The sequence below is a fragment of the Mytilus trossulus genome, chromosome 10 (assembly GCF_036588685.1).
Source record: "Mytilus trossulus isolate FHL-02 chromosome 10, PNRI_Mtr1.1.1.hap1, whole genome shotgun sequence".
In the NCBI taxonomy this organism is placed as follows: Eukaryota; Metazoa; Mollusca; class Bivalvia; order Mytilida; family Mytilidae; genus Mytilus; species Mytilus trossulus.
The window spans coordinates 58,047,946-58,073,181 of record NC_086382.1 but is presented as its reverse complement, the minus strand read 5'-3'; the positions used below and the strand labels follow the sequence as shown (position 1 = coordinate 58,073,181).

The window sequence follows — 25,236 nt, the reverse complement described above, 5'->3', positions numbered from 1 at the left end:
TAATTGTCATTTATTTTATTGTCACTAAATGTCCTATAAAATATCAAGCTTATTGACAAGACCCATTTGTAGCGGTCAAAATTGTATCAAGTTGAAAATGTTTTCGTAATCGTATTCAAATGTCTGTTACGACACCAGGTTTCTTTCCTGTTTCCGGTTGTTGATATTCGTTTTCGGCATTGTTACGTCTAACTGAAGCTGGACTGCCAGTAAATTTTTCTCCTTTGGCCTCTTCGTAAGAAATTGGAGGGATTCCATTTACTTCGTACACTGGTGGTGGAACACCAATTGTATAAACGTCAAAAAGTTTTGGTTTCTCAGTTTCTTTTTGTAAATATACCTTCTTTTGTAGACGTCTTCTGTAACAGATACAAAAGATGGCCAAAAGAAGAACGAAGATTCCCGCCACTCCTATAGCAGTGCCTATCAGTATCGGCAAGTAATATTGTTCTTCTTGTAATTCCATCATGTGAACATCATGTTCTCGGTCCTTATCATCGTCATGGATATGTGCATGGGCCCCTCCTATAACATTTTGACTGTCTTTATGTTCGGAAATAGTAACATCTGACTGTTTTTCTATCAAAGTCTCTGGTACTGGTGCTTCCGGTAGAGAACCATGGTACTCATCAATATGTGCTTGTTGTTCTACAAATACAATTTGAATGAAATAAGAATAAAAACGTTATAGGATGTAACTTTTAAATATTATGTTGTATTCTGAAATATCAATCTTTCCTATCGTTAAAAAGTTAAGCATCTCAAAAAAGGATTATTAAAGTTATGAATAAGGCACGAAAATCGCACAGTTAGTTAAAATCCATCACTAGATTACTTTTTCAAATGTACAAGTATTAAATGACGAAACTATTAACCACCCTTTTCAAAAATCATTTTGTACTGAATACCAATATTCAATGTGGTGACCACGCTGAGATTAACCGTAAATTTTGCTGTAGAACAAATTCCACTACAGATCGTTTACAACTTTTGTTTTTATTATCTGTGTTCATTTTTCCTGAGATGTTGTCCATATAAACTTGTTGGTCAGAACAAGATGATAAGTTTTGCTAGATACACAAAACAATTATTGTTCCAACATACCAAGTTAATGCGCCAGAGAGTTGAGAAAATATATGCAAATGGTCGTAAAGTGATTTAAAGAAAACATATTGAATATCAAATAATGCAAAATAAGTTAATACCGCTGACGCCTTACTCACCTTTGTGTGCATCAAGATTAAGAGTATGCTGTCCCAGTGAAATAGCATGTTGGTCCTCTGGTATAATGGGAACTTCCTGAACAGGTTCTGGGACTGGACCAAGGTTGTCCATTGATTGTTCTAAATGATCAGGATCCATTGGAATACGATCATCTCTTCCACCCATTCTCTCTTCTATTCCATTTACTGAAATAAATTAGAGTTAGAATATTTGCTATAATCTAATACACGTGAGATCAATAAAAACTCAGAGCAGTTTGCCGCCAGTTGTTATCTCCCAGCGTTCATCGTCAGTTTTTATGACATTTGGTATTGTTAGTGTTGCTTAGTCTTTCGTTTTCTATATTTTGACTTGTGTACTATTTTTTTCTGTCTTTTTCGTTTTTAGCCATGGCGTTGCCAGTTTATTTTTCTAATCTATGAGTTTGAATGATCCTCTACTTTCTTTCGCCCCTCTTTTACTCCTGTTCTTTGTTTATTTGAATTATCTTATTTTCAAATTCCAGTGTTCTAAACAACTTTCTCATATAGATGTTTTGCATGAATTAAAATTAAACGAATTGATCCTTACTCTATTATATTACTTCTAGAAAGATTTTGAACAAAAAATACCATATAAAAAATTCTGGATTGAATTCTATCAAGGGCTCCATATATTTATATTTTAATTCATCCAAAAGCCCCACATCATCTTTCGATTCTTGTATCTTAGGTAAGTATTCAACACTTATTATATGCTGTACAGTGCCCTATGGTATTTTTGTTTTACATCATCGACCTCGGCCTTTAATGGCCGAGGTCGATGATGTTGTTGTCTCATTTGAAATATTACCGCATCTGCTTTATATTATTTCGTTTGATTTAAAAATATACGTTATCGGTTTAGGCAATCCATTCCGGAGGAGAAAAAAATATAAATAGTAAATGTAGAAAAAAGTGCTGACTTCTGGGTTTTTAATACTTTCCGTATATTAGTTTATTTGCTATTAAATATATTCATTATGTAATAAATACATTATATATAAAACTATCATTTATAATTGGATTTATTGTGATTTATTGTCACAGATGGTTTTATTATTGGAATACGAATACTAAGTAGTCTAAACTGCACTTAATCGCAAGTAAATAATTTTATTCCTTATTTTACATGGTTTCACTGTGTTGAAAAATAAGGTGACAGTACTTGTTTACTGATCTCCAAATCTCTTTAATTGGTTAGACAAAGACCAATTTCAGAAACAAATAAAAAAGGAGGTCATGTTCAAATTTCTTAAATTGTTTAGAAAGAGACCAATTTAAGAAACCAACAAAAACCGAAGACATATTCAAAATACATGAAATGATCATCCGATGAGTCTAATTTGCGCATGAAAAAAGAATATCTAGAAATCACATACTTTGTCCAATTTGACAGAATCTGTTCATCTCATCCACAGTATGTCCAATTGTAGCTTTAACTAGATGTTGTTCTTGGGGTGAGTTGCATGGAGCAAGATGGTTGAATATACATGCGATGATCATCTCACGATTCCTGAAAAAGACAAAAATTGAAAAAAATGTATCTAACAGGCAAGTGAATTGAAACAGACATATCATACCCTGTCAAAAATTGGTTAATAAACTCATGTGTCTGAGTCATTTTGGTATCTTGTGGAGAGTTGTTTCATTGGCAATCATACCACATTTTTGTTTTATATCATCATAGATATCAGGCCTAACATGGTGTACAACGCGCGTTTTGTCTACATCAGTTACGATAGAATAAAAAAAAATAAAACGCCAAACAAACTAAAATATTCAAAAACATATAAAACAAAACAATTCCGAAAGGTTACATTCAAATAAAGGTAGTTAAGGTAGAAATCCTAAGTATTTTGAGAAATTAAAAGTTTGCTAAACAGTTAATTTATAAATATGAATATATCAATGATAATGCAGAATAATTCAGTAGTGTTGAAAAATATTGCTACGTAACTGGATACTAGTATGCTAAAACTATGTCCTGTTCCGCATTTTTTCAAATATTTAATTACAATGTTCTTGTAGTTACTAAACGCCGGTTCAAATTCCAATTCAACCAAAAAATAGACCATGTTTAAACAGCCAACTATGGCAGTGAAAATAAAAGCAATCTCTCGGACTACACACGCGGTGTAATCAACGTAAAGAAATCATATAGGTAATCTATTGTCTAAGGACTGTTATCTTTAACCGGACATCTGTTAATAACGAACAGTCCAGGACCCTAAAAATATTCCGCTTAATATATAAGGGATCAGTCAAGTTTATTACACAAAAACTTATTTAGTGCTCGAATATACTTTTGAAAGTTCACATAACGGTATTAATACGAAAAATGACGCACAATTCAGATGTGTTGCCTCAAGCAGGTGTTCATCGGTAGAATAAAAACTACCGATAACAAAGGCATGTCATGCAAGTATTAACCATGTTAAAATGGATTATGATACATTAGAAGACATGCTAGGGGGATTAACATAAAGATATGCAACACAGGTTTTTGATAAAATATTATTACTGTCTCCTCATATGATATATATCATGAACTACATACTTACTGACAAACGCCGTCGTAATTATAATTTACATTGAACATATTATGGTCAAGGGGAATCTGTATGTTAGCCTCTTGGAAACATTTCTTTACAACCGTCATGTACTGAGAGAAACATTCTGGGGGAGGATGTACGCCTGTTAACAAAAAATAGTAACATTAATAGTATACTGAAAGTAACGTTTTGCTAAAACATGTACGTCAACAAAAAAAGGTCTTACTTCAACAGTTGATTGTACCAATATGATCCGATTATTGATAACACATACCTTTTTTGTAAACTACTATAAATGATCCAAATTTATCAAAAACAGTATTATATTAGAGAAATTGTCTAATCATTCCAATATAATTATTACACTTAGTTCGCCTCTAACTCTAGTCAACGTCATGAAAAACAATTAAAACAGACATTAAAACTCTTTTAGTTATCATGCAAAAGACGATTAGTAGTGTAGAAACCTTAACAACTAGAAAGTGTATGTCAAGATAGACATCCAAACAATTTGTTAATAGATGAAAGTATTCAATAGTGGTCCTTTGAAATAATTTCAGTACATTACCATTGTGTCGTTATTGAAAAATGATAATACTAATAATAATAGAAATGAAGAATAAAAAGCTGCGTCCGTTTGACTGTCCAGGGTTTATTAATATCATTGATGTTCCAAATGGGACGAGAGACAAATCCGATACCTCTAGTACGGAGAATACAATTTACTCATTAGTGATGATAAAATAAAACAAAATAGGACGGCAAATTAAATACGAAGATGAAGAGGATTAAAAACCGAAAATTTGCAAATCTTTGATGAGTTGAACTTTAGCATGTTGCAATGAAAAACGGATTGTTCCTATTCAACATAATTTCTGTTTTCAGTTCCAGTTGATAATTTCTGTCCTTGATCCAAATCGAACCATTGGACCTATTAATTTGTTTTTGGTCTGAATATGAATGAAGTATTTGTGTTTGGACATTAAACAAACATTAATATTCCATTAAACGATAAATAAAAATTAAAAAAAAAGTAATTGAAAAATTAGCAATAAGAAAACAATAAAGCATTTTAAAGCAGTTAAATAAAAAACACACAAACATTTACAATTGCATTAGAAATAGTTAAATAGCAAATTTTATGAAGTATGCGTAAATCACTTCAAATACTGAAACGATAAAAATAAAGAGGTTAATTGGGATAAGGGTAGGACCAATTTCCCAATAGATTTATTTCAAAATGGGGTTTCAAAATATTTAGTAGGGTACAATTTGCTATTCAATTGATTTTGGCAAATGTTTTGTATTAATATAATGAAATAAACGAAGAACACATTCTAGATAGAGCCAAACATTTAATCGGAAGTAAATATATTTATCGCTATTTTGTGCATTTTTTCTTTGATCTTTTTTTGTGATAATTTTCATTACATTCTACTCGCTTGAGATGGCAAATTATTGCTAGAAACTAAGCATGCACGTGGCGTTGCTAACGAAATTGACATGAAATTGACAACGTCGTCATAGGTAAAATAGCGATAAAAAGATAATCATGGTTCATCTCAACTCGATTGCCTTTCTCGCTTTTGCCGTCCCGGCTCAAGCGAGAAAATCAATCTCGTTGAGATGATCACCGATAATCTATAAATATAACTCTTAAACTTTTTCACTTTTGTTCTGTGTATCCTAGATACAAAATATTAGAACCAGTAAAATTTGAATTACTATTGTTTTCAACAGGCATGTAATATATAGCGTTATATCAATGGATTTGATGATACATTTTATTTTGATAAAAATCTTGAATATATATTGTTTAAATTATGTAGTTACCAAATTCCGTTTTGTTTTATTCCTTACTGGATGTGACCTTCTGAGTTAAAACATTGAATGACGATACTGTCAAAACTTAATTGAAAGTATAATTAAATCGATAGTTTAAAATATGAAACAAATTCTCTAAAAGCTAAATTGTTAAATTTTTTAGAAGATTTCTATATTCCATACCTTTCTCTAATGTTAGTTTTATTATTTTTTTAAAGTTAAATGCGCAAATAAACTAAAAACCAGTTTTAATATACTACAATCCTAACTACTTCAATTAAATTGTTCACTGCGTTTAGTGTTTTTAGATCTAAATAGCCGAGTATAAACGCAAGCTCCAATGCAAGGTCAAGTCAAAAGCAGCAAAACTTACTAAAAGCTGTATCTACTTCCGGCTTAGCTCTGTGGTGATGGCAAGTCCAATGTACTTCTAACAAACAAAAATAGAGAAACTTACTCTATGCAGATGTTAGAAATATAACTTATTGAAATTCGACAAAAAAGTATCACCATTATTTAATCAAAAGAAAATCTTGAACTATTGACGTACAAAAAGTTCAACTTACTGAATGGAGAATTCGGTCCTGGTCTGATACTAACTGGAGGTGTTTCTACTGGTATCCTTGGAAGTTGAACAGGGAACCTGGTCCTATGATGAGTAGGAACTTTTGGGAAATTGCGGACAGATGTCTGTTGGAAGAAATGTTGAATTGCATGTGGACTTATAGACATCATAACAGACGCGCGCATCTGTGGGACATTTGGAAATTGTTTATTATTACTAACAAACTGACGACGGATAACAAAGGGTTGTATCGTTTGTCTCTGGTCATGGTTTGGCTGTTGTTGTTGTTGTTGTTGTGGAATAGTTGGCATTTGACGGTGCCCTTGCTGAGCAGCGTTTTGTAGTTTCTGCATCATCATTTGTTGATGTCTTTGTGCTTGGGCCTGTTGCAGCATACGTCTGTGATGAAGCATTCGTTGACGCATATCCATCGCACGTTGTCGTTGTTGTTGAAGCTGGAAAAGCTGTTGCTGCCGTGACATCTGCATTTGATTTTTGACTGCCATTTGCATATTTTGTTGATTAACAAATGCATTATTAGATTTTAGTTGGTTTGCATGCATTTGTGGGTTACCTTGCTGATCATGTTCATGTGGGATATTATGTTTATGGAGGGAAGAATGGAAGGCATGCGACATATCATGGTGCATTTGATGATTGTGATGTTGATGCATAGGTTTCTGATGTTGATGATCGTTGACGGCTTGCTCAGATTGTCGTGGGATTTCGGGAACGGACTTCGGCTCTTGTGGACCTAGATGTCGGTGTGGACCATCAGGGAATAAGCCATTCATTAATGAAGCTGGTGTCAGGGATTTTTGTGTTGGATTTGTTCTATCCTTTTGCATTTGACGAAGGAAATGTTGACGTTGTTTTAAGATGGCGTCAATGCGTCTCATTATCATTGGATGTGGTGCCCAGTGTTTTGGCTGGGAGAGAACTTGGTTTATTGTTTGCTGACGTTTCTTTTCGTATGATGCTGGATATTCCTCCAGATCTTCTAGACGTTTTGGACCATGTTGTTGGTCTTGGTGTTGGTTTTGGTGTTGGATTTGGCTAGTTTCTGGCATCGTTACATCGTTTCCTGAAGAAGAAAAATATGATCAGTCTTTGAAAGAGAAAGCTGAACGATTTAATGCAAAAAGTGGTTTAAATTTCTAAATGAAATCATAATTTATTTGAATTAAACAGAACATTTGAAGTTTTTTATTTACTTGTGAATACAAAATTTTGAATTGCACGTGGTAAAAAATAGTCCAGGGCCAAATCGACGCTTGAGTAAATCAAACAGCACCAATTCGTTGTCTATGTAAGGAATGATACTGATTTTCATTTAATACAAAAAGTATTGTCATTTGGTCGAAATAATATTCATCTCTTTAGAACCCGTCTAGCTATTAATGAACAAGTAAAATTGCTCTAAAAACTTCCCAAAAGAAACTATTGCTATGCCTACAATAAACTATCAACTTGTCACTTATTTACTCTTTCCTGCGTTTATGGCCAAATATTTTTTAAGACGACCCCCTAAGAAAAAGGAATATATAAAATGAAATACAAAAGTTTGATAAATAAATCTGAACTAAGCCAGAGCTTTCAATTTCCTTCGATCAAAAGCAATGTACATTAGTCCTATTCAATAACTATAAGTACCTTGGCAAAATTGTAAAAAAATGTTTTACTCACGTCGTACACATTGACCATTTTTATCAGGTTGGGAGCCTGGACAGCATGTAGGTAAACGTATATACTGTGTGGAAGGACTGTTAGTGTATCCTCTACATACTAATCCCATTGAACTGAAATAAATAAATGTAGTGGTTAAAATAGTAAATTCCCATTTTTTTCGAATTTTGTTTTTAAACAGTAGCTGAAGGTATGATGTCAAAAATCTTATTATTTAACAACACCGTATTTTCATACCTTTGCAAGTATAATTAAAGGAACTGAAACTGTTTAAGTGGATAAAAATGAATTGAAAGATGCCATAATTTACAGAGGGACGAATAGTGTGTCTATATTTGTTGCTAAGTGACTTTCTTTTTCGGAACAGTTCTCTTTCAACTATGTTAAAAAAAAACAGCTAAATGTTTCAATTTCATACAGGAATACTATTTGGTTAATCTGGTTTCGTTTACATAAGGCTCAACAGTAGCGCTGAAATCAAAACGGTTTAAAACCAAATCAAATACGCCTTTGGAGCGCATTAAAAACCAAAATTCCGAAAAGACATGCTTTTTTAAAAATAAAATTTCGATTACCGTTATTATCATTGTGTGTCTTGTGGTGATGTTTTTTTTTACGTATATACGTTATATCTGCTATTTCGTTTAAAAAAAGGGTGAATATATGAATAAAGAAGAAACCTTACGTTTGATGTGCGACAACTGGAACTACACCTGGTACTGGATGGAAGCATGGGTAGGTCAATAGTTCTTTACGAATAACGGTCCTTCGTAACAATGCCATGCATTTGTTCTCATCTTTATTTTCTGGTACTTGAACCATTGACTGCTTGGTTACGATCATTTGACTGAAAAAGATAGGAATATAATATAGAATAGGAAGAGTTAATGCAACACTCCTTCTGTCTACATTCCAAGTATTCTAATATATATTTGGGTCGTTTTTGTTTTATTCATAGTAACCATACCCAACACTTATCTTTACTAGAGATTTAAAGCGCACTATATCACTCTCAAAGTAATTTTGCATACAATTTATACAACGACAACGAAAAAGAACATTTGTGTCGAATGATACTTTTATTTAACTGAAATTAAAAAAAAGATGTTGTTATGAGATAACTCTCCACAAAAGATCAAAATGACACAGATATTAACAACTACATGTCCCCGTACGGCCTTCAACAATGAAAAATGCTCATATCGCATATCAAGCTATAAAAGGTCCCGAAATGACAATGTAAAACTATTCAAACGAGAAAACTAACGGCCTTATTTATGGATTCTTGTCTGGTTTACTCTGATGGATAGTTATGTTATTATCAATCCTACTAAATTTCTTCATTTCAATATTGTTGATGGTTTTTGAAAGATATAGAAAGAATGAAATAACGTGCTCAAATTGTAATTGAGGGGACACGAGGAGTTCCTTAATATTTTAGTCATGTGTACCAATTTTAGATGCTATTTTTCAGACTATTGTTTGATGTTTAAGTTTGGTCCTCTATAACTTATAGCTTTCAAAATATTGAGTAAAATAAACACAAAAATACCATAAGAAGGAACATATGTAATATCATGTATTGTATCGAAAAAAAGACCTACAGAGATCATATCATCAGTGATGACATCATTTTGCCCTGTCCCATAGGGTATTGAGAATCTAATGTTTTTTTTTCTAAATCAAATTGCAAATTACAGCAGAAAAGCAATGAATTTATTTAATCCAATGTAATTTTGCACATTCTGGTTATGTACATGACATTATGAGCTCTAAGGCGAGGCTTCCGATTTTCAAATGAGTGGTTTGCAAATTAAAGGTGCCAGTGTTTATTGTCTTTTTTTAATTTCCTTTCGATTCTCCCATATTTTGTTCAAATAAGAGAACGTCCCATGATAGCTCTGGATGATCAGAGTGAGTCATTGACAACATATATCTGTCAAACAAATCCAGTTAACTGTGAAAATACATCTTTTTTTATACAATTTGACACAAGTTAATCACTCAAGTATTTATTAAGTACTTATTCCTAATTCAAAATGAAGATAAAATGAGATGTTAAATCGGTAATATACAGTCGAAAATTATGATAAATAGCGATTACACGTAACAAACGACCCTTTTAACGATTCGTTTTCTTTAATTATTCTATAGGTGTTTTCTTAAAATTATTATACCACTTCACATCTTTACATTTTGTTTTTAAGAATACCTACTTTTAAGAACCACATTACAATATTTAAAAATACTAATGTAAATGTTGATTGTAATTTTTTTCAAAAGTTTTTTTGTCGTTATATTTATAGATTTGTTAACGGCCGTTATACAAGATCAAGAGATAAGCAGTTATTACAATTATCCTTTTAATTCTAAAAAAAACAACAACATCGTAACGTCCATTATCACTGTACTAGTATACATATTAAGAGGCCAGCTGAAGGAGGCCTACGGGTACGGGAGTTTCTCGCTACATGGAAGACCAATTGGTTGCCTTCGGCTGTTGTCTGCTCTACGATTGTTGTCGCTTTGACACAATCCCCATTTCCTTTCTCAATTTTATGTACACTGACTTTTGTGTTACCAGGTAGTACCGTTTACAATTAACGAGAAAACGTCATCCAAGCATCCATGTTGTGGGACACTTGCACGATAGATCAAATTTGTTTAATGAATCTGTTATACATGATAGATTTTTTCTTTGTGATGTAATGATCAAAGGATATAAAGTAGTACTACTTTTTCCTAATACTTTACTATATTTGTACATGACTTATACTGTGCTCCTCTACTTGCTGACTTGTTTCTTTATTATTATGAGGCTGACTTCATGCAGGAACTTCTTAGGAAGAAAGATAAGAAGTTAGCAATATCCTTTAACTCTACTTTCCGCTATATAGATGACGTTCTTTCACTAAACAATTCAAAATTTGGTGACTATGTGGATCGCATCTATCCCATCGAATTGGAGATAAAGGATACTACAGATACAGTTAAGTCGGCTTCATATCTTGACTTACATCTAGAAATTGACAATGAAGGTCGGTTGAAGACAAAACTTTTCGACAAATAAGATGATTTCAGCTTTCCAATTGTGAACTTTCCATTTCTAAGTAGCAACATTCCAGCAGCACCTTCATACGGGGTATATATCTCCCAACTGATACGATATTCCCGTGCTTGCATTTCCTATCATGACTTTCTTGATAGAGGGTTACTGCTCACAAGGAAGCTATTAAACCAAGAGTTCCAAATGGTGAAGTTGAAATCATCCCTTCGTAAATTTTACGGACGCCATCACGAGTTGGTCGACCGTTATGGTATAACCGTTTCAGAAATGATATCGGATGTGTTCCTTACGTCGTAACTACAATCCCCTTCCCTTTCATGAATTTGACCTACCGAATTAAGACTATTTACCGGATTTGTAATCACATAAGCAACACGACGGGTGCCGCATGTGGAGCAGGATCTGCTTACCCTTCCGGAGCACCTGATATCACCCCTAGTTTTTGGTGGGGTTCGTGTTGTTTATTCTTTAGTTTTCTATGTTGTTTCATGTGTACTATTGTTTTTCTGTTTTTCTGTTTGTCTTTTTCATTTTTAGCCATGGCGTTGTCAGTTTGTTTTACATTTATGAGTTTGACTGTCCCTTTGGTATCTTTCGTCCATCTTTTATACTTGATCTGTTCTTTATTAACACTGAAACTAAGCTGAATTATTTAACGGAGAATGGGACAGGACAAAACCTTTTTGTCCATGCTTATGTTCAACATATACAATTATGAGGGTAGAACCTACTGAATTTATGTCCCTAGGCTACAGTGTGCAATTTTCAACAGTTTAATGTTATTTTCCAGAAAATAAAAAAATCCAGATCTAACCATATCAATTGGGATCCAAAGTCATGTACTCGATAAATAGTATGTGTTACTTCCCAACAAAGGGTGTGGCTTCTCAGAGTAAAAGCAATAATTGGTTGACTCAATGTGAGTGAAATATCATTCTAATATGACGTCCTTATTACGCTTTGTAAACACAGCCGTGTTCTAATTCAAATAGAACATGGGCTGCACGTGATTGACGTCACAATTGAAATTGCGACGTCAGATAAATTTTGAACAACGCCAGAGATCATAAATGGACATTTTTGTTGGTGTTGCTCGCTAGGAAATTAAATAAAAACAGTCTAAAAGTAAGTTTAAATCATTCTGTTCTTTTTTTATTGATAAACTGCTGATTTCCTATAACGTTTTTGGTTCATGAAATCAAAATGGTGACATTCCGAGCGTCTACTATAGGTCCGCTTCGAAGTGAAAAAGTTCAAATATTCCTATTAGAATCGAAATAATTCTATCCTGCCATGCTCTATGCTCATTTTAACATGGGTAGGCATTATATTTGTAAACATTTAATACCTCGCTAACGCTCGGTATTAAGATATTAACAAATATAATGCCTACCCATGTTAAAATGAGCATAGAGCATGGCAGGATAGAATTATTTCTTAATTTTGGGTTCAGTCTTGAGATATGTTCTGTATTTACATTTATCATGAACACTCAAATAGAGATAAATAAACCGAAAGCCATAGATGTTATTGATACTTGAATATTGGAGGAGCTAAATGACCAAAATGGATATAAATATAATGTAAAAAGGCGTCTTTGAATGAGAAAAAATCATCAAAGTTAACATGTATGGGACGTTAAAGTCCCTCTAGAACTGAATATTCGGAATTGCCCTATTCATTTATGAAAACAGTCAACATATTGTTTGAAGGATTGAAAATTTTGCAATTTGTTTCAATTTTAAGTGCAAAAATTATCTGCTCCATATTACATTAATTTCGGTGTTTACTATTTTGTGCCGAGTTTTTATGTCTGTCTCCTTATGGAGGTTTTAATTTGAATTCGAATTTACAATTGTAAAAAGAAATATCGATTACTTCTAGAAAGGGGTTTAATTTGAGATCGTATGTAAAAATGTACAATAGTCATCGTGTTTCTTCTTAATACTCATCATAGATACAAGGCTTCAAAAAGTTATGCATAGGCCAAATATGCCTGAAGATAGAAAATCCTTATAATTTTAAATAATTAACTATTTAATGAAACCTATACTTTGCAGTAAAATGGGAATAAATGAATAAATAGAAGTGGATTCCTAAAATTAATAATTATTATTAACATAAGAATAAAACTATTATACATTAGACAATGAACAAAGTATTAACAATAAAAGTATTCCATTACAGTGATGGATAGAAGAAAGAACAACCCCGGAATTAATTACTGATGTGACTCACTATAGAAATTGTTTGTCTCGTGAATTGCTATTTATACATACAAATGTATCCGATATAAATAAAAAGCAACAGTAGTATACCACTGTTCGAGACTCATAAATCGATCGCCAAACAAACAAATCCGGGTTACAAACTAAAACTAAGGGATACACATCAAATATAAAGGGAGAACCATGACACAACAGAAACGAACTATAACAAAACAATGGCCATTTTCCTGACTTTGTACAGGACATTTTAATAAAATAAAAAGGTGAGTTTAATCTAGTTTTGTGGCATGTTAAACCTCTCGCTTTTTTAGCAATGTTTAATATACATTAAAATGACAACATTATATGAAAGGACTACAATAGCAGGACTATATATTAGGGGAAAACAAAGTTTATTGAAAAGATAGGAATATGCGATATGGTTTTCGATGAGTCAACTCTTCCCAAACGACGATGGAAGTTTTTAACTACCTTGGCTGGCTATACAGTCCTTGTACGGACTGGATTCCTACATACCAAATGTTGTGTACAACCATGAATATATAAGTTAGCAAATATAGGTCAACATTAAGAAAAATCCTTATCGCATAGCAAGCTGTAAAAGGTCCCGAAATGATAAAGCAAAACAATTCAAACGAGAAAAATAATAGCCAGATGTATATACAAATTAAACTAACAACGAAAAAACATGGGATACAGCAACAGACGACAACCACTGAAATACAGGCTTCTGGCTTCAGACGACAGACACAAACATAAGATAGCGAGGTTAAACATTTTTGTTTGCACCAAACCCTCCCAACGTGGCACACTAGTACAACAGTACAACACCAGAACAAACTACAAATCAATAAACAATAAGCATATGATAAAAATCAATAAACGTCAACTACTTGCTCCTGACTTGAGACAGACACATACATAGTGTGGCGGGGTTGAACAAGTTTGCTGACGCCTAACCATCACCAACGTGGGACATTGGTACAAGAGTACAACAACCGAACACACTGAACAAAACAATAAGCATAATATGATAAACAGCAACAAACGACAAGCGTGAATTCACCTTATCTTTTGACAAATCATTTGACTTTCGTACATTTCTAGTCCAAATACTGACGCATTACCATTTCTTGAACCATTTATAAATAGTCACATTTTTTTTAATTATTTTTCAGCTTGTAGATAATGTTGTCTATTTAGACTGAAAACAAAAACTAATTTTAAAACTTTATTCTATGCAAAGCTTATTTAAACATGTTATTTTGTGATATATGTATTGCGTTCATGTAATTATTGTGTGATGTATCTGGTGGTTTCGTCATTCTGACGCGTGAAGGTGATGTAATACGCCATGTTGTACATTTATGCTTGGTTTTTTTTAAGGTCTGAATATTTTGAATGTTCCTTTTTCACTGAATTGGTAAACTTGTGTATCGAAACTAACTGTAACAAAAGCTTTTTTTTTTAAGATAGTGAAGATTTTTTTATTGGTATGTTGTTGTTTTTTCTGACTGATTAACCAGTATTTACTTTTAACTAGTAAACATACTCACAGAGAAGATGTATGTTCGGTTTATTTTATTCGTCTTGTGTCATATATTTATTTTGGATTTTGGAGAAGTTGGTTTTAAAAGCGGAGCTTTGACACTTTGTACTAAATATGTTCACATCTTTTTGAAGGTTTTGTTAACCTTGTATTTAATTAGTTATCAAAGGTACCAGGATTATAATGTAATACGCCAGACGCACGTTTCGTCTGCATAAGACTCATCAGTGACGCTCAGATCAAAAAAGTTGTAAAGCCAAACAAGTACAAATTTGAAGAGCATTGAGGACCCAAAATTAGGTAATATATATGAATAATTACGTGGTATGGAGTGATTGCCAATGACACAGCTATGCACACTGAGACCGAAAGACGCAGGTGCTAGCAAATATAGATAATTTTATCAATGAACAAAAACCATGCTTCATACCAAACTGTAAAAAAGGAACGACATGACAAAATGTAAAAATATAAAAGAGAAAAGAAGAAGATTTATTTACAAAATAATAAATCCTAAAAACGAACACTTTCATTAACCAAAGTCTATTACAACATGTGAACCCTGACATGTGAAAAGCACGTACGGAATGTATCATGGATCAGGTATCTGTCCATGTCATGGCGGCACCCACAAAATCTATTAGCTAAACTAAAGTAGTATATCCACTAAGAAAAAGTATCGTGTTGGGGAAAAACAATGTAAAAAGTACACAACTTAAAGATACTTCTGCTAATTCTTCATTTCATAATCAACTTGAGATGTGAGAATAGTGATTGTTTACATCGGGACTTGTCAGGTATATACTCGATAACATTGGGATTTTAGAAGCTATTGTCGACCTTTAAACTGTGTTCATGGTTATAGATTCAAAGCTTATATTTTTTTTTTACACCAAAGCTAGGTAAAACTTAACGCATCTAATAACTGGGGTCAGGTCAGATGTCGTGCAAGTAAATTCAGATCTGAGTACTACACAAACTGAGGTGGATAATCTTAGACTCTATCATAACGAGCTAGAGAGGTATAGGACACCGCGAGTCCCAACTCAATACTCTCGAAAAGAAAAAAAAGCAATGTCTAAAAAAAGCATTAAGGACAAGCTTTTCGCGTTGAAAGAAAATCAATCTTTTCTGGAGTCGTTAAATGGCTGTCTAGGTACCAAATACCTGTTTTTGTTCTCTTCATTTCTAGAACAACTAAGTGTATTAAATTTATTACAGTGTACTTAAATCGTGCACATCGCAAAGGAACAGGACGAAATGTTTTGTACAACAAATCCAATGAAATAGATGATATTGTAATTGTTTATTCATGAATGAACAGGAGATGTAACTGACAGTTTGGTGGTGTGTACCAGGAATAAACTAGAGTTTATGGCCTTCCCGTCGGAAACCATATTTCTGTCAAGACTGATGTTCATTGGCTTCAACTGTCATTCTGTCTCTTTCGATAAGATATTAATTAAAATGATTTATTTTCACATACAGGATAGATATCTTTGATATTTGTTTAAAAACATTCATTTTGTCAGTTAAAGCTTTGTTGACAATAATTCAAATGAATGAAGACGTTGAAAAAAATTATTGGCAAAAGAAACCGATAAATAACTGAGACACATCTACCGTGTATCATAACCATTCTTCTAATAGAATTTGCGTCAATATGACATATTGATATGTTTTTCTTTATAGTAATTCAGTCACATGATATTTGTTTTATTTCTTTGATATTGTTTATACTACACAGGTATCGAGGTAGAAGAGACCCTATGACACAAACATTTGAGGTGAACCCGTATTTTGAATTATTTGATTCTACTAAAGTTTTGAATATCAATTATATGGTCATTTTTATAAATTTTCTGTTTACAAAACTTTCGAAAAACTAAGGATTTTCTTACCCCAGGAGTAGATAACCATAGCCGTATTTGGCACAACTTTTTGGAATTTTGGATCCTCAATGCTCTTCAACTTTGTATTTATTCGGCTTTTTAACTATTTTGATCTGAGCGTCACTGATGAGTCTTATGTAGACGAAACGCGCGTCTGGCGTATAAAATTATAATCCTGGTACTTTTGATAACTATTTGTAATAAAAGCGATGGAGATTATATTTTTAGATTTTTTACATACACTTATTTGTTTTTAGTGAATTTTATTAGTATTTTGTTACTTATTTATTTAATCCTACAAAATTTTCCTAGGCCATTAATATCACAAAGTATGTACAGCTTATTTTTAATTGTGTGTATTTCAAGTTAATTCTTTTAGTGAGATTATAGTTTTTCTTGTTTTTTAAAAGGTGGTGGGGGATAAACATTTATACCTTTCTTACTCATATACGTTTGACCTTTTATAATTGACTACTTTGAAACAATGATTTGCAATTTCTTCAGGATTTTGTTAAAATTTACACCCAATGACATCCGTTTATAACTGTAAGGATTTTATTTGCAACGGAAATGTCAAACAAAAATATACATTAACCTAAAAATGATTTTAAGTATCATTTAAACCTCTCCTTCTCAATTAAAAAAATCTTTTATTATATACAATCTGGGAAAATAGAATCTCTTTTTTGAATGTGCTATTTATAATTTGTACGTCTTATAATGCACTTTCTATAATTTCATTGCTTTATGTCGATTACTAAGTATCATAAATAGTAGCGTAATAATTAATTAAATAATAATATGCCAAAAAATTCGGTAAAATATCATATCAATAAACTAAAATGTAAACAAATAACTATTAAATTCCAAAATATGCACTAAAATCTTTTTATGATAAGAAGATCCTTGTTATATGTTTAGTTTCTACTTTAGGGCTATTAACTTGAAATGTACACACCATGTCCTTCAACTAATGCTTGTTTCACATTATAATGCCTTATTATCATGTTGAAGTCAAAGATATTAAATTTTCTAAACCGTAGTTACCGTTTATAATTTTCATTCGCTTATGAATCAAATATCATTTTGCTTCAAATATGACCAGTTTAGTATTGGACATTATTATAACAGTGAGGTTCGGAATTGGGCAGGGCTGTCCGGTTTGGGATCTTTCCTATATCGATATTGCCTTTGGTTGTGAGATATGATAATGGTATTATATGATGTATAATAAGTAAAGCGGCACAAGACAAGTATACATTTTTACTAAAGCTTTCACCACCAATGCTCGAGACCAAATGTCACTAAAAACAAGACAGAGAATTGCGTTTCAAAATTAAACTTTAAGTCTAAAAAGAACAACCGTAATCGGCTAAAGTGAACTTAATTTGATATAGATGCAAACATAGTTCTAGTAAAACTATATATATCATGAAATTATTATATTTTTCACTTCTGAATGTTATTTTGCTTCAAATATGACCGGTTCAGTATTCGACATTATTATCACAATGAGGTTCGGAATTTGTCAGGGTTGTCCGATTTGAGATATTTACTGTATCGGTATTGCTTTCGTAAGATATGATAACGTTATAATATGATTTATAATAAAAAAAAAAGCGGCACAAGACGAGTATTTTTTTGAAAAACCTTCACCAGCAATGCTCTAGACCAAATGTGAGAAATCAAGACAGAATAACGCGTATCAAAACCGAAAAAGTCCAAAAAGAACAGTCGTAATCGAACTTTATTTGACATGGTTGCTACCATAGTTCTAGTTAAATTACATAGGTCATGAACTAAATATATTTAAAGTCGTATAATGCTTTAGTCATCAATTTAATACTTGTATGCAAATGGTTTTCCACCCAAAATTGTCATTTAGGGCTAATGATATATGTGATGGATATTGTTTACAAAGGATGAATTGTTTTTTAATGACAACATTAGTACTAAAACATTGACTACACCTGCACCACCGACACAAATAATAGACATAAAAACATGCATTATATATAGCTGTTCGATCAGATAAACGGCCCGAAAAAAGACAATACGTTTATTATTACCACCTTCTGTTACTTGATTGAAGGTGGTTTGTGATTGATAATATTATAAAACGTATTCATCTAGTGGTTATTACGAAAACGATTAGTAAAAGTCGGATTGATTGTTTTTTTATTAATCCCATTCCTAATATACACGAGATGCATAAAAATATAACCAAAAAGATAAAATGTATAAGCCTGTTACGAATCTTTATTCTTCTTTTAGTGTTATAAATTATGTGCTGTAAGTTGTTGTTGTAATTTAGTGTGTATTATTCATATATCAATGCAAACGTTGGGTTCTTTTGAAAAAAAAATAGTTATGAGGAAAAGGAGAAGCTATTTGATACGAACGTCTTCATAAATAAAAAAAATAAGGTCCTATAATGTAAAAATATGGAGATTTGATATGATTGCCAATGAGACAACTATCCATCAGAAATCATAGGACGAGGATATTGGAAATTGCATTCTAAGTAGGGCACCGTTTTGCTTTAAAAAACACCAATACCATATAGTAAGCTATTAAAGGCCTTGTAATGACAAAATGAGAATAACGAAAAATAAATGAAAAAAAAGCCAACAACGAACTTATAAAGACAAACACAACAAGCGAAAAACAAAATAGGCAGATGAATACAAGAGCCAATCACAGAATTATAGGCTCCTGACTTGACACAGGCACTGAACTGTGTACTTCTTTAAGAAATTACGATTTACCGTAGCTTAGTTAAGCGTATTAAATAAATATAATGTTCCTGTCTTATTTTCTACTATTCGATATAACTAGTTATTATATTTCCGAACATTTGTTTTCAATTTGAGATTATTTCAACAAGGAAACAACTACTAGACAGACAGCTGACTACACAATCTAATTAATAGGCCATCATCTATTATGAAATGTGAATAATTTTGGTTTCTTTAGTGTACCCAACACGCATGATTAAAGTGAATTTCAAAATAGATAGTTACGAGATAAAACACATTTACTCCTAACTCTTAGTAAAACATGTCTCTTCGATAAGTAGATATAGGAAGATGTGGTGTGAGTGTCAATGAGACATCTCTCCATCCAAATAACAATTTATAAGGTAAACCATTATAGGTCAATGTACGGCCTTCAATACGGAGCCTCAAAATTACTAGAATAAAACCATTCAAACGGGAAAACCAACGATATACTCTATATAAAAAACGAGAAACAAGAAACACGTTTAAATTACATAAACAAACGGCAACTACTGTACATCAGATTCATGACCTAGGGCAGCAGACATTTGCAGCAGGATTAAACGTTTTAATGATACCAAACCTTTTCCCATTTCTGAAACAATAGCATACCATCACAACATAAAAAAACCACACGATAAAATACCAATTGGAAGGCTATGTATTTGTAGGAAACAACATACACAGTCTGTCCTATTAAAAGGTTGCCTCCCTTTGTTAAAAATTTCTAAAATTGGAACCAAAACCAATAATTCTAAAATGCACTATTAGGAAGGACTAAAGCAATAAGAATGTATAAGAAACATTTTGGTTAATATCAGTTTTGCCCAGGGGTTTATTTCAACATACAGTTCCTGGTTTTTATGACCAATCGATATTAATGTTTACATTATAGAGTTCAAAATAGGTCACACATGAAGGTAATATATCGCTGTTAGTCAAATACGTGTTGTATTCTAAATCCTGAAGAAAAATAAACAAACCGAATTAGAATATTTAAAGTCAAACTCGCATCAACTACAAACCGAGGAGATCTGGATGCACAGGAGTCATTTTTAATTTTTATACATACGTATCCCCTTTCTGCGATTCGATTTGTTTTCTAGTAATATTTATACTATCCCCTTTCTGTGATTCTAAAGTCATTGCTTGTAATTAATTACATCCAGGGTTTATAAAGCAAAAATTCGCGTCACATGGATTTAAACAGTTATGCTTTGGCCCCAACACTTTTGTAATACAATGTGTTTATTTTCTTGACATGCCTAGTGATAAAATCACCTTTCATCACATTGTTTTTGTTTTTATTCAATTGACGTAAATTCCCATATTTTTTAATGATTAATACATGATGCAAATAAGAAGTTTGATCATGTAAAAGGAAAACAAAAATATGTTTAGTTGATGTCACGTTCTTCTGAAATATGTATACAAGATATGCAAAATGTAGTACTTATATGTTTATTAGGGGAGATTTCCTAGTCATATAATGATAAATAGGTTTTTTGCATAAGAAATAAGAAACTCTTTATTGTCATTTGTGTTTCGTCATGTTTAACACCGCCATTGTAGGTATAGTCAAGGTTTTGTATAAAACTAACAAACATGGGCGCAAAATGTAATGATAAACAATATATTTTATTTTCATCGTGTTGATTTTAAAGCAAGTTTAAACTGGAACCACAGCAAAATATTTGGCATTATTTTGAAAAAGCTTATACAGCAGAAATAATATAAAAAAACACACCAGTAACAACATTATACCATAAGAAAGAGTAAAATATATATTCATCCATTAGGGTTTAAAACACTGTGAATATATAAATAAATTGCCCAAACTAGTAAATGTTCACTCTAATTTATTCTGAAGTGACCTACAAATGAAGAAAATAAAATATTCCCCCAGAAAACATGATTATTTGACCTCCCTACAACATATTTACAGAAATAAACAAAAGACTAAAGCGACGATTGTCTCATGAATTATGCATAGTCCCACTAAATTAACCAAGCGTCATAATTACTTATGTAATATACATTGTACGTATATGGGGATTTCTTGTTACATGTCCGTTAGTTGTCAGTACATATGTTTCATGGTATACCTTTTTATGATTTACATGTTTATCTAAAAAAAAAACAGTTCAAGGAAACGTTCATACATTTTTGTAGATATCTTATCATTTTTTTTTAATAAAAAAACTATAGAAAATATGATTTTATACAATCTAAGATCTTAGAATAAGATTTGCAAAACTTAAAGCTCTTGTTTGACCCCCCCCCCCTCCCACCTCCTTCCCCCCCCCCAATGTTTTTTAGCAAAATATCAAATACGGATACAATTATTGTATCTACTGATTAACATTGGTATTATGAACCCATGATGCATTTACATTGCCATTGCCATTTTAATTTTGATGATGAACTCTCAGTTCAGCTCAGTAGTCAGTACTTCGGTACTGACATGATTTAAACCATATACTTTTTTCTTCACATTCCTCCTTTACAAATAAAGAAATTACTAAGAAACTATAGTTTTAATTCCCTCAGGGAAACTAGATTGAAGATGAATTCGGTTTTTCAATTTGTTACCAAAGAATTCGCTATTTTATGCTTCCAAAGTAAGCTTCAAACATTTTAGCGTATTTACACAGTCTTAACTTTCTTATGATTTGGCTTGAGTCAGTTGCAGACCTGGAGATTGTGAATCCAGTATAGCCTTTCGGGCATACATTTGTAAAGTGTTAATTTCATTGTTTCAAGAAGTCTATTAATAAAATTAACGGTACCAATTTTCTTACACCAGATGCGCATTTCGACAATACATGTCTCTTCAGTGATGCTCGTGGCCAAAATATTTGAAAATCCAAAGCTTATATAAAAGATGAAGAGCTATAATCCAAAAGGTTCAAAAAGTATAACCAAATCCATGAAAGGAATACGAGCTTTGCATGAGGGAGATACATTCCTTAATTTATAATAATTTCTTATATTTTGTAACAGCAAATTTTAATAACACAAAAAAATCCGTATTTTCATGCCAGTACCGAAGTACGGGCTACTGGGCTGGTGATACCCTCTGGGACTAATAGTCCACCAGCAGAGGCATCGAACCTATTAAAGTGTTCACATATTTTTCTTCACACAAACAGCTCAAGAAACCTAAGTTAATTCAATTCTTACCAATCGTGTCTTATGACAGGAAGACATGTGTTCTTGCGTCAGAACAAAACAGACTGAAAACTTTTTTAATTCTTTTATCTCGAAAAGAGAATATCAATCACAGTACAATCTGTAGAGCGGTAAAATCTATTACTAACTTTCATTTGGTAAATGCTTATTTAGTATATATACATGATTAAGGTAAATGTACTTCAATGATGGAACGAGAACACATCTTTAAACATGTTATTCAACAATATATTACAAGTAAATGAAAAAATCTTGAGACATTTTCAGAAGATGTATCAAATAACATGTCAATAATAGTCTAGTTGTCGTCGTGTTGTTTAAAAAGACACAGTGTACCTATTTTAAGAGTATATTGGGTGTGAACTTTAAACGATTGTTGTAGTATTAATGAAATTACTCCGTATAGTTCACACTTTTGAGACAATCAGTACTACAGCGTTTAATTCAGTGTATAGAAATGTTCCTTTTGTGGTTGCATTGTATTTATATTTGTTTGCATTGGAGACGTTAATAAATAAAATAGCCAATATTGTATATGTTAGTTAAAACAAATTAACTCTTAATAAATTGAACTATTTCAGGGGAATTATAAACGCTTTACCTCTTTCGAATGGTAAGTTGGAACTACCATTGTTAATTGAATAAAAACAAACACCATTGGTACAAAAGATGTAAGAATATCGTCACATTCAACAAGCTATATTATACGGGAAATTATTGAAGAACTCACGCGCTTGAACCATGAAACCGTAAGCGACTCATCTTCAAATTACCGAATTTGTTTTCGTTTTCGTTTTCTATTTTCATTGTGTCTAATTCATATGATAGGTCTGTGACTTAAATCCATACAATCTCACTTTTTTATACTCAATTCTGTGGTTGTCTTTTGGACATTGAATATTCTATGAACAGAAGTTAGTAGAGAGGTCCCCGGTTCGATCCCCGGCTGTAAATACATTTATTTAAGAAAGAACATCACGATCGTATCTTATAATAAGTACAGATACACACTGGTGTTGGTATTTAGGTGCAAGTTATGTTGATAGTTTCGAATTTGAATGATGATAAAACGAAATTATTTTAGATGAATGTTTTTTTCTCATTGTTGATTGCCAAACAGTGCTGCCTGTTATAGTTTTCTCATTGGCAATCAAATCTCATATCCTTATTTTTTTGTATACTAGTACATATGAATTAAAGAGTTGACATCTTTCTATGGCTTTAACATTCTGTTTAAAGATCCGTTAAAAGTCCTTTGAGGTTATCGATTGATAGTAGCTTTGGTCAACCTTTTTCATTTTTAAAATTATTTGACAGCATGAAACATTGGTAGAATTGCCTTAGAAGCCACTGAAGAGACTATACTCACCCTTGATGAGCATTGCTGAGATCAGTTAATACAGTCCATACAGAAATAAGAAAAATAACAGAAAATGATATCCGTATGCCCTCCATTTTCAATACATCTGTTAACTTAACGTGGAAATGTCTTTATTTTGCTCGTTTAGTATGATCCCTTGTCTTAAGGTTGTCAGTATTTACCCTCAGGCACATGTAAAATGGCAATACATCATGTGCGACAGAACCAACTTGTAGACATAAGTTTCTCATCTAGTGTCACGTGATTACTTACGAAAGGAACTATATTGTCATTACCATCACAATATTCAAATGTAAGCAAAATACAGGAAACAGCGAAAAAAATAATTGACAACAGTTACATGTATTTAGGTATTTTATCATGGAAAAATGGAAATTTTATTACTTATTGGTTAATTTGTTTCCTTTCACTTGAAATGACAAACCATGGATGGTGACTAACACATGACAAAGGACCAATGGATTAACAAATAAACCTTTAGTCTTAGATGCATGCTTTTTATGGATTTGAACAAGATGCCAGTAACTGAGATAACTCTCAGATCTGTACTTTGTGTCTTTTTGTTGTTGGGATGTACCAACCATACCTCATCTTCTTCTTTTTATACTTTTTCCTTCGTGATAAATAATCATATAAACGCATTGGGTAGAAACAGAACATGCTACCTTATGGAGCTACACATAAGATTAATGCATAGATATATAACAAGTCCTACGTCTATCTTTGCTTATGTGGTAGGCCACACCGGCTTTTTCAAGATCCTGCATCATTATCTGTTTTAAAAATATGAATAAAGTATTGTCTTTAAAATTGTATTTGCTAAATATCTAATAAAGTTTGTGAGAAAGGATATCTTTGCCGAGTTCCAATCCATATATTTAATGATTTTACTGAATGATAACATTTTAAAATATGTTTTATGTTTTCTAGTTTGATGTTGTTATTAAACATTTGAACCACAATGATGGCGTCATAATATGTCAAAGATGCCATTTTATTCAAAGGTAAAGAAGACAACATTTTGTTCGAACTCCTATATGTGAATGTTGTTGTTAGTGAACTTGTCAATTCTGACATATTAACTAGATAATAAATTGTTTATTATCGTTGTATTATGTTATTTATGTGTAAAAAGGAGGAACTTGGGTGAAGTGATTAACACGTATCGTACCTTGGTGATACAATGTATCAAGAAACCGTATGTTTACTCATACTAAAAACAAAATTAAGTTCGTATGTTCCCTCATGGGTCTCATTTAGTGGATTTCAATATGGG

At 32.1% G+C, this 25,236-nt stretch overlaps 1 protein-coding gene across 3 annotated transcripts; it reads right to left on the bottom strand.

The window, feature by feature from the left end:
- On the bottom strand, positions 1 to 24,194 carry LOC134688247 (uncharacterized). 3 transcript variants are annotated; one of them, XM_063548749.1, is made up of 9 exons: positions 23,949 to 24,194; positions 8,557 to 8,718; positions 7,872 to 7,984; positions 6,187 to 7,269; positions 5,994 to 6,050; positions 3,806 to 3,938; positions 2,624 to 2,757; positions 1,224 to 1,409; positions 1 to 648 (listed from the first exon to the last, which is right to left on the bottom strand). In XM_063548749.1, the coding sequence occupies exons 1-9, from the start codon at positions 24,032 to 24,034 to the stop codon at positions 116 to 118; spliced, it is 2,487 nt and encodes an 828-aa protein (XP_063404819.1). In that variant the 5' UTR covers positions 24,035 to 24,194; the 3' UTR covers positions 1 to 115. The 3 variants fall into 3 exon arrangements, with proteins under 3 accessions (XP_063404819.1, XP_063404820.1, XP_063404821.1); XM_063548750.1 differs by lacking the exon at positions 5,994 to 6,050; XM_063548751.1 differs by lacking the exon at positions 5,994 to 6,050 and having other exon boundaries at positions 6,760 to 7,269.
- Between the last annotated feature and the right edge of the window lie 1,042 nt (positions 24,195 to 25,236).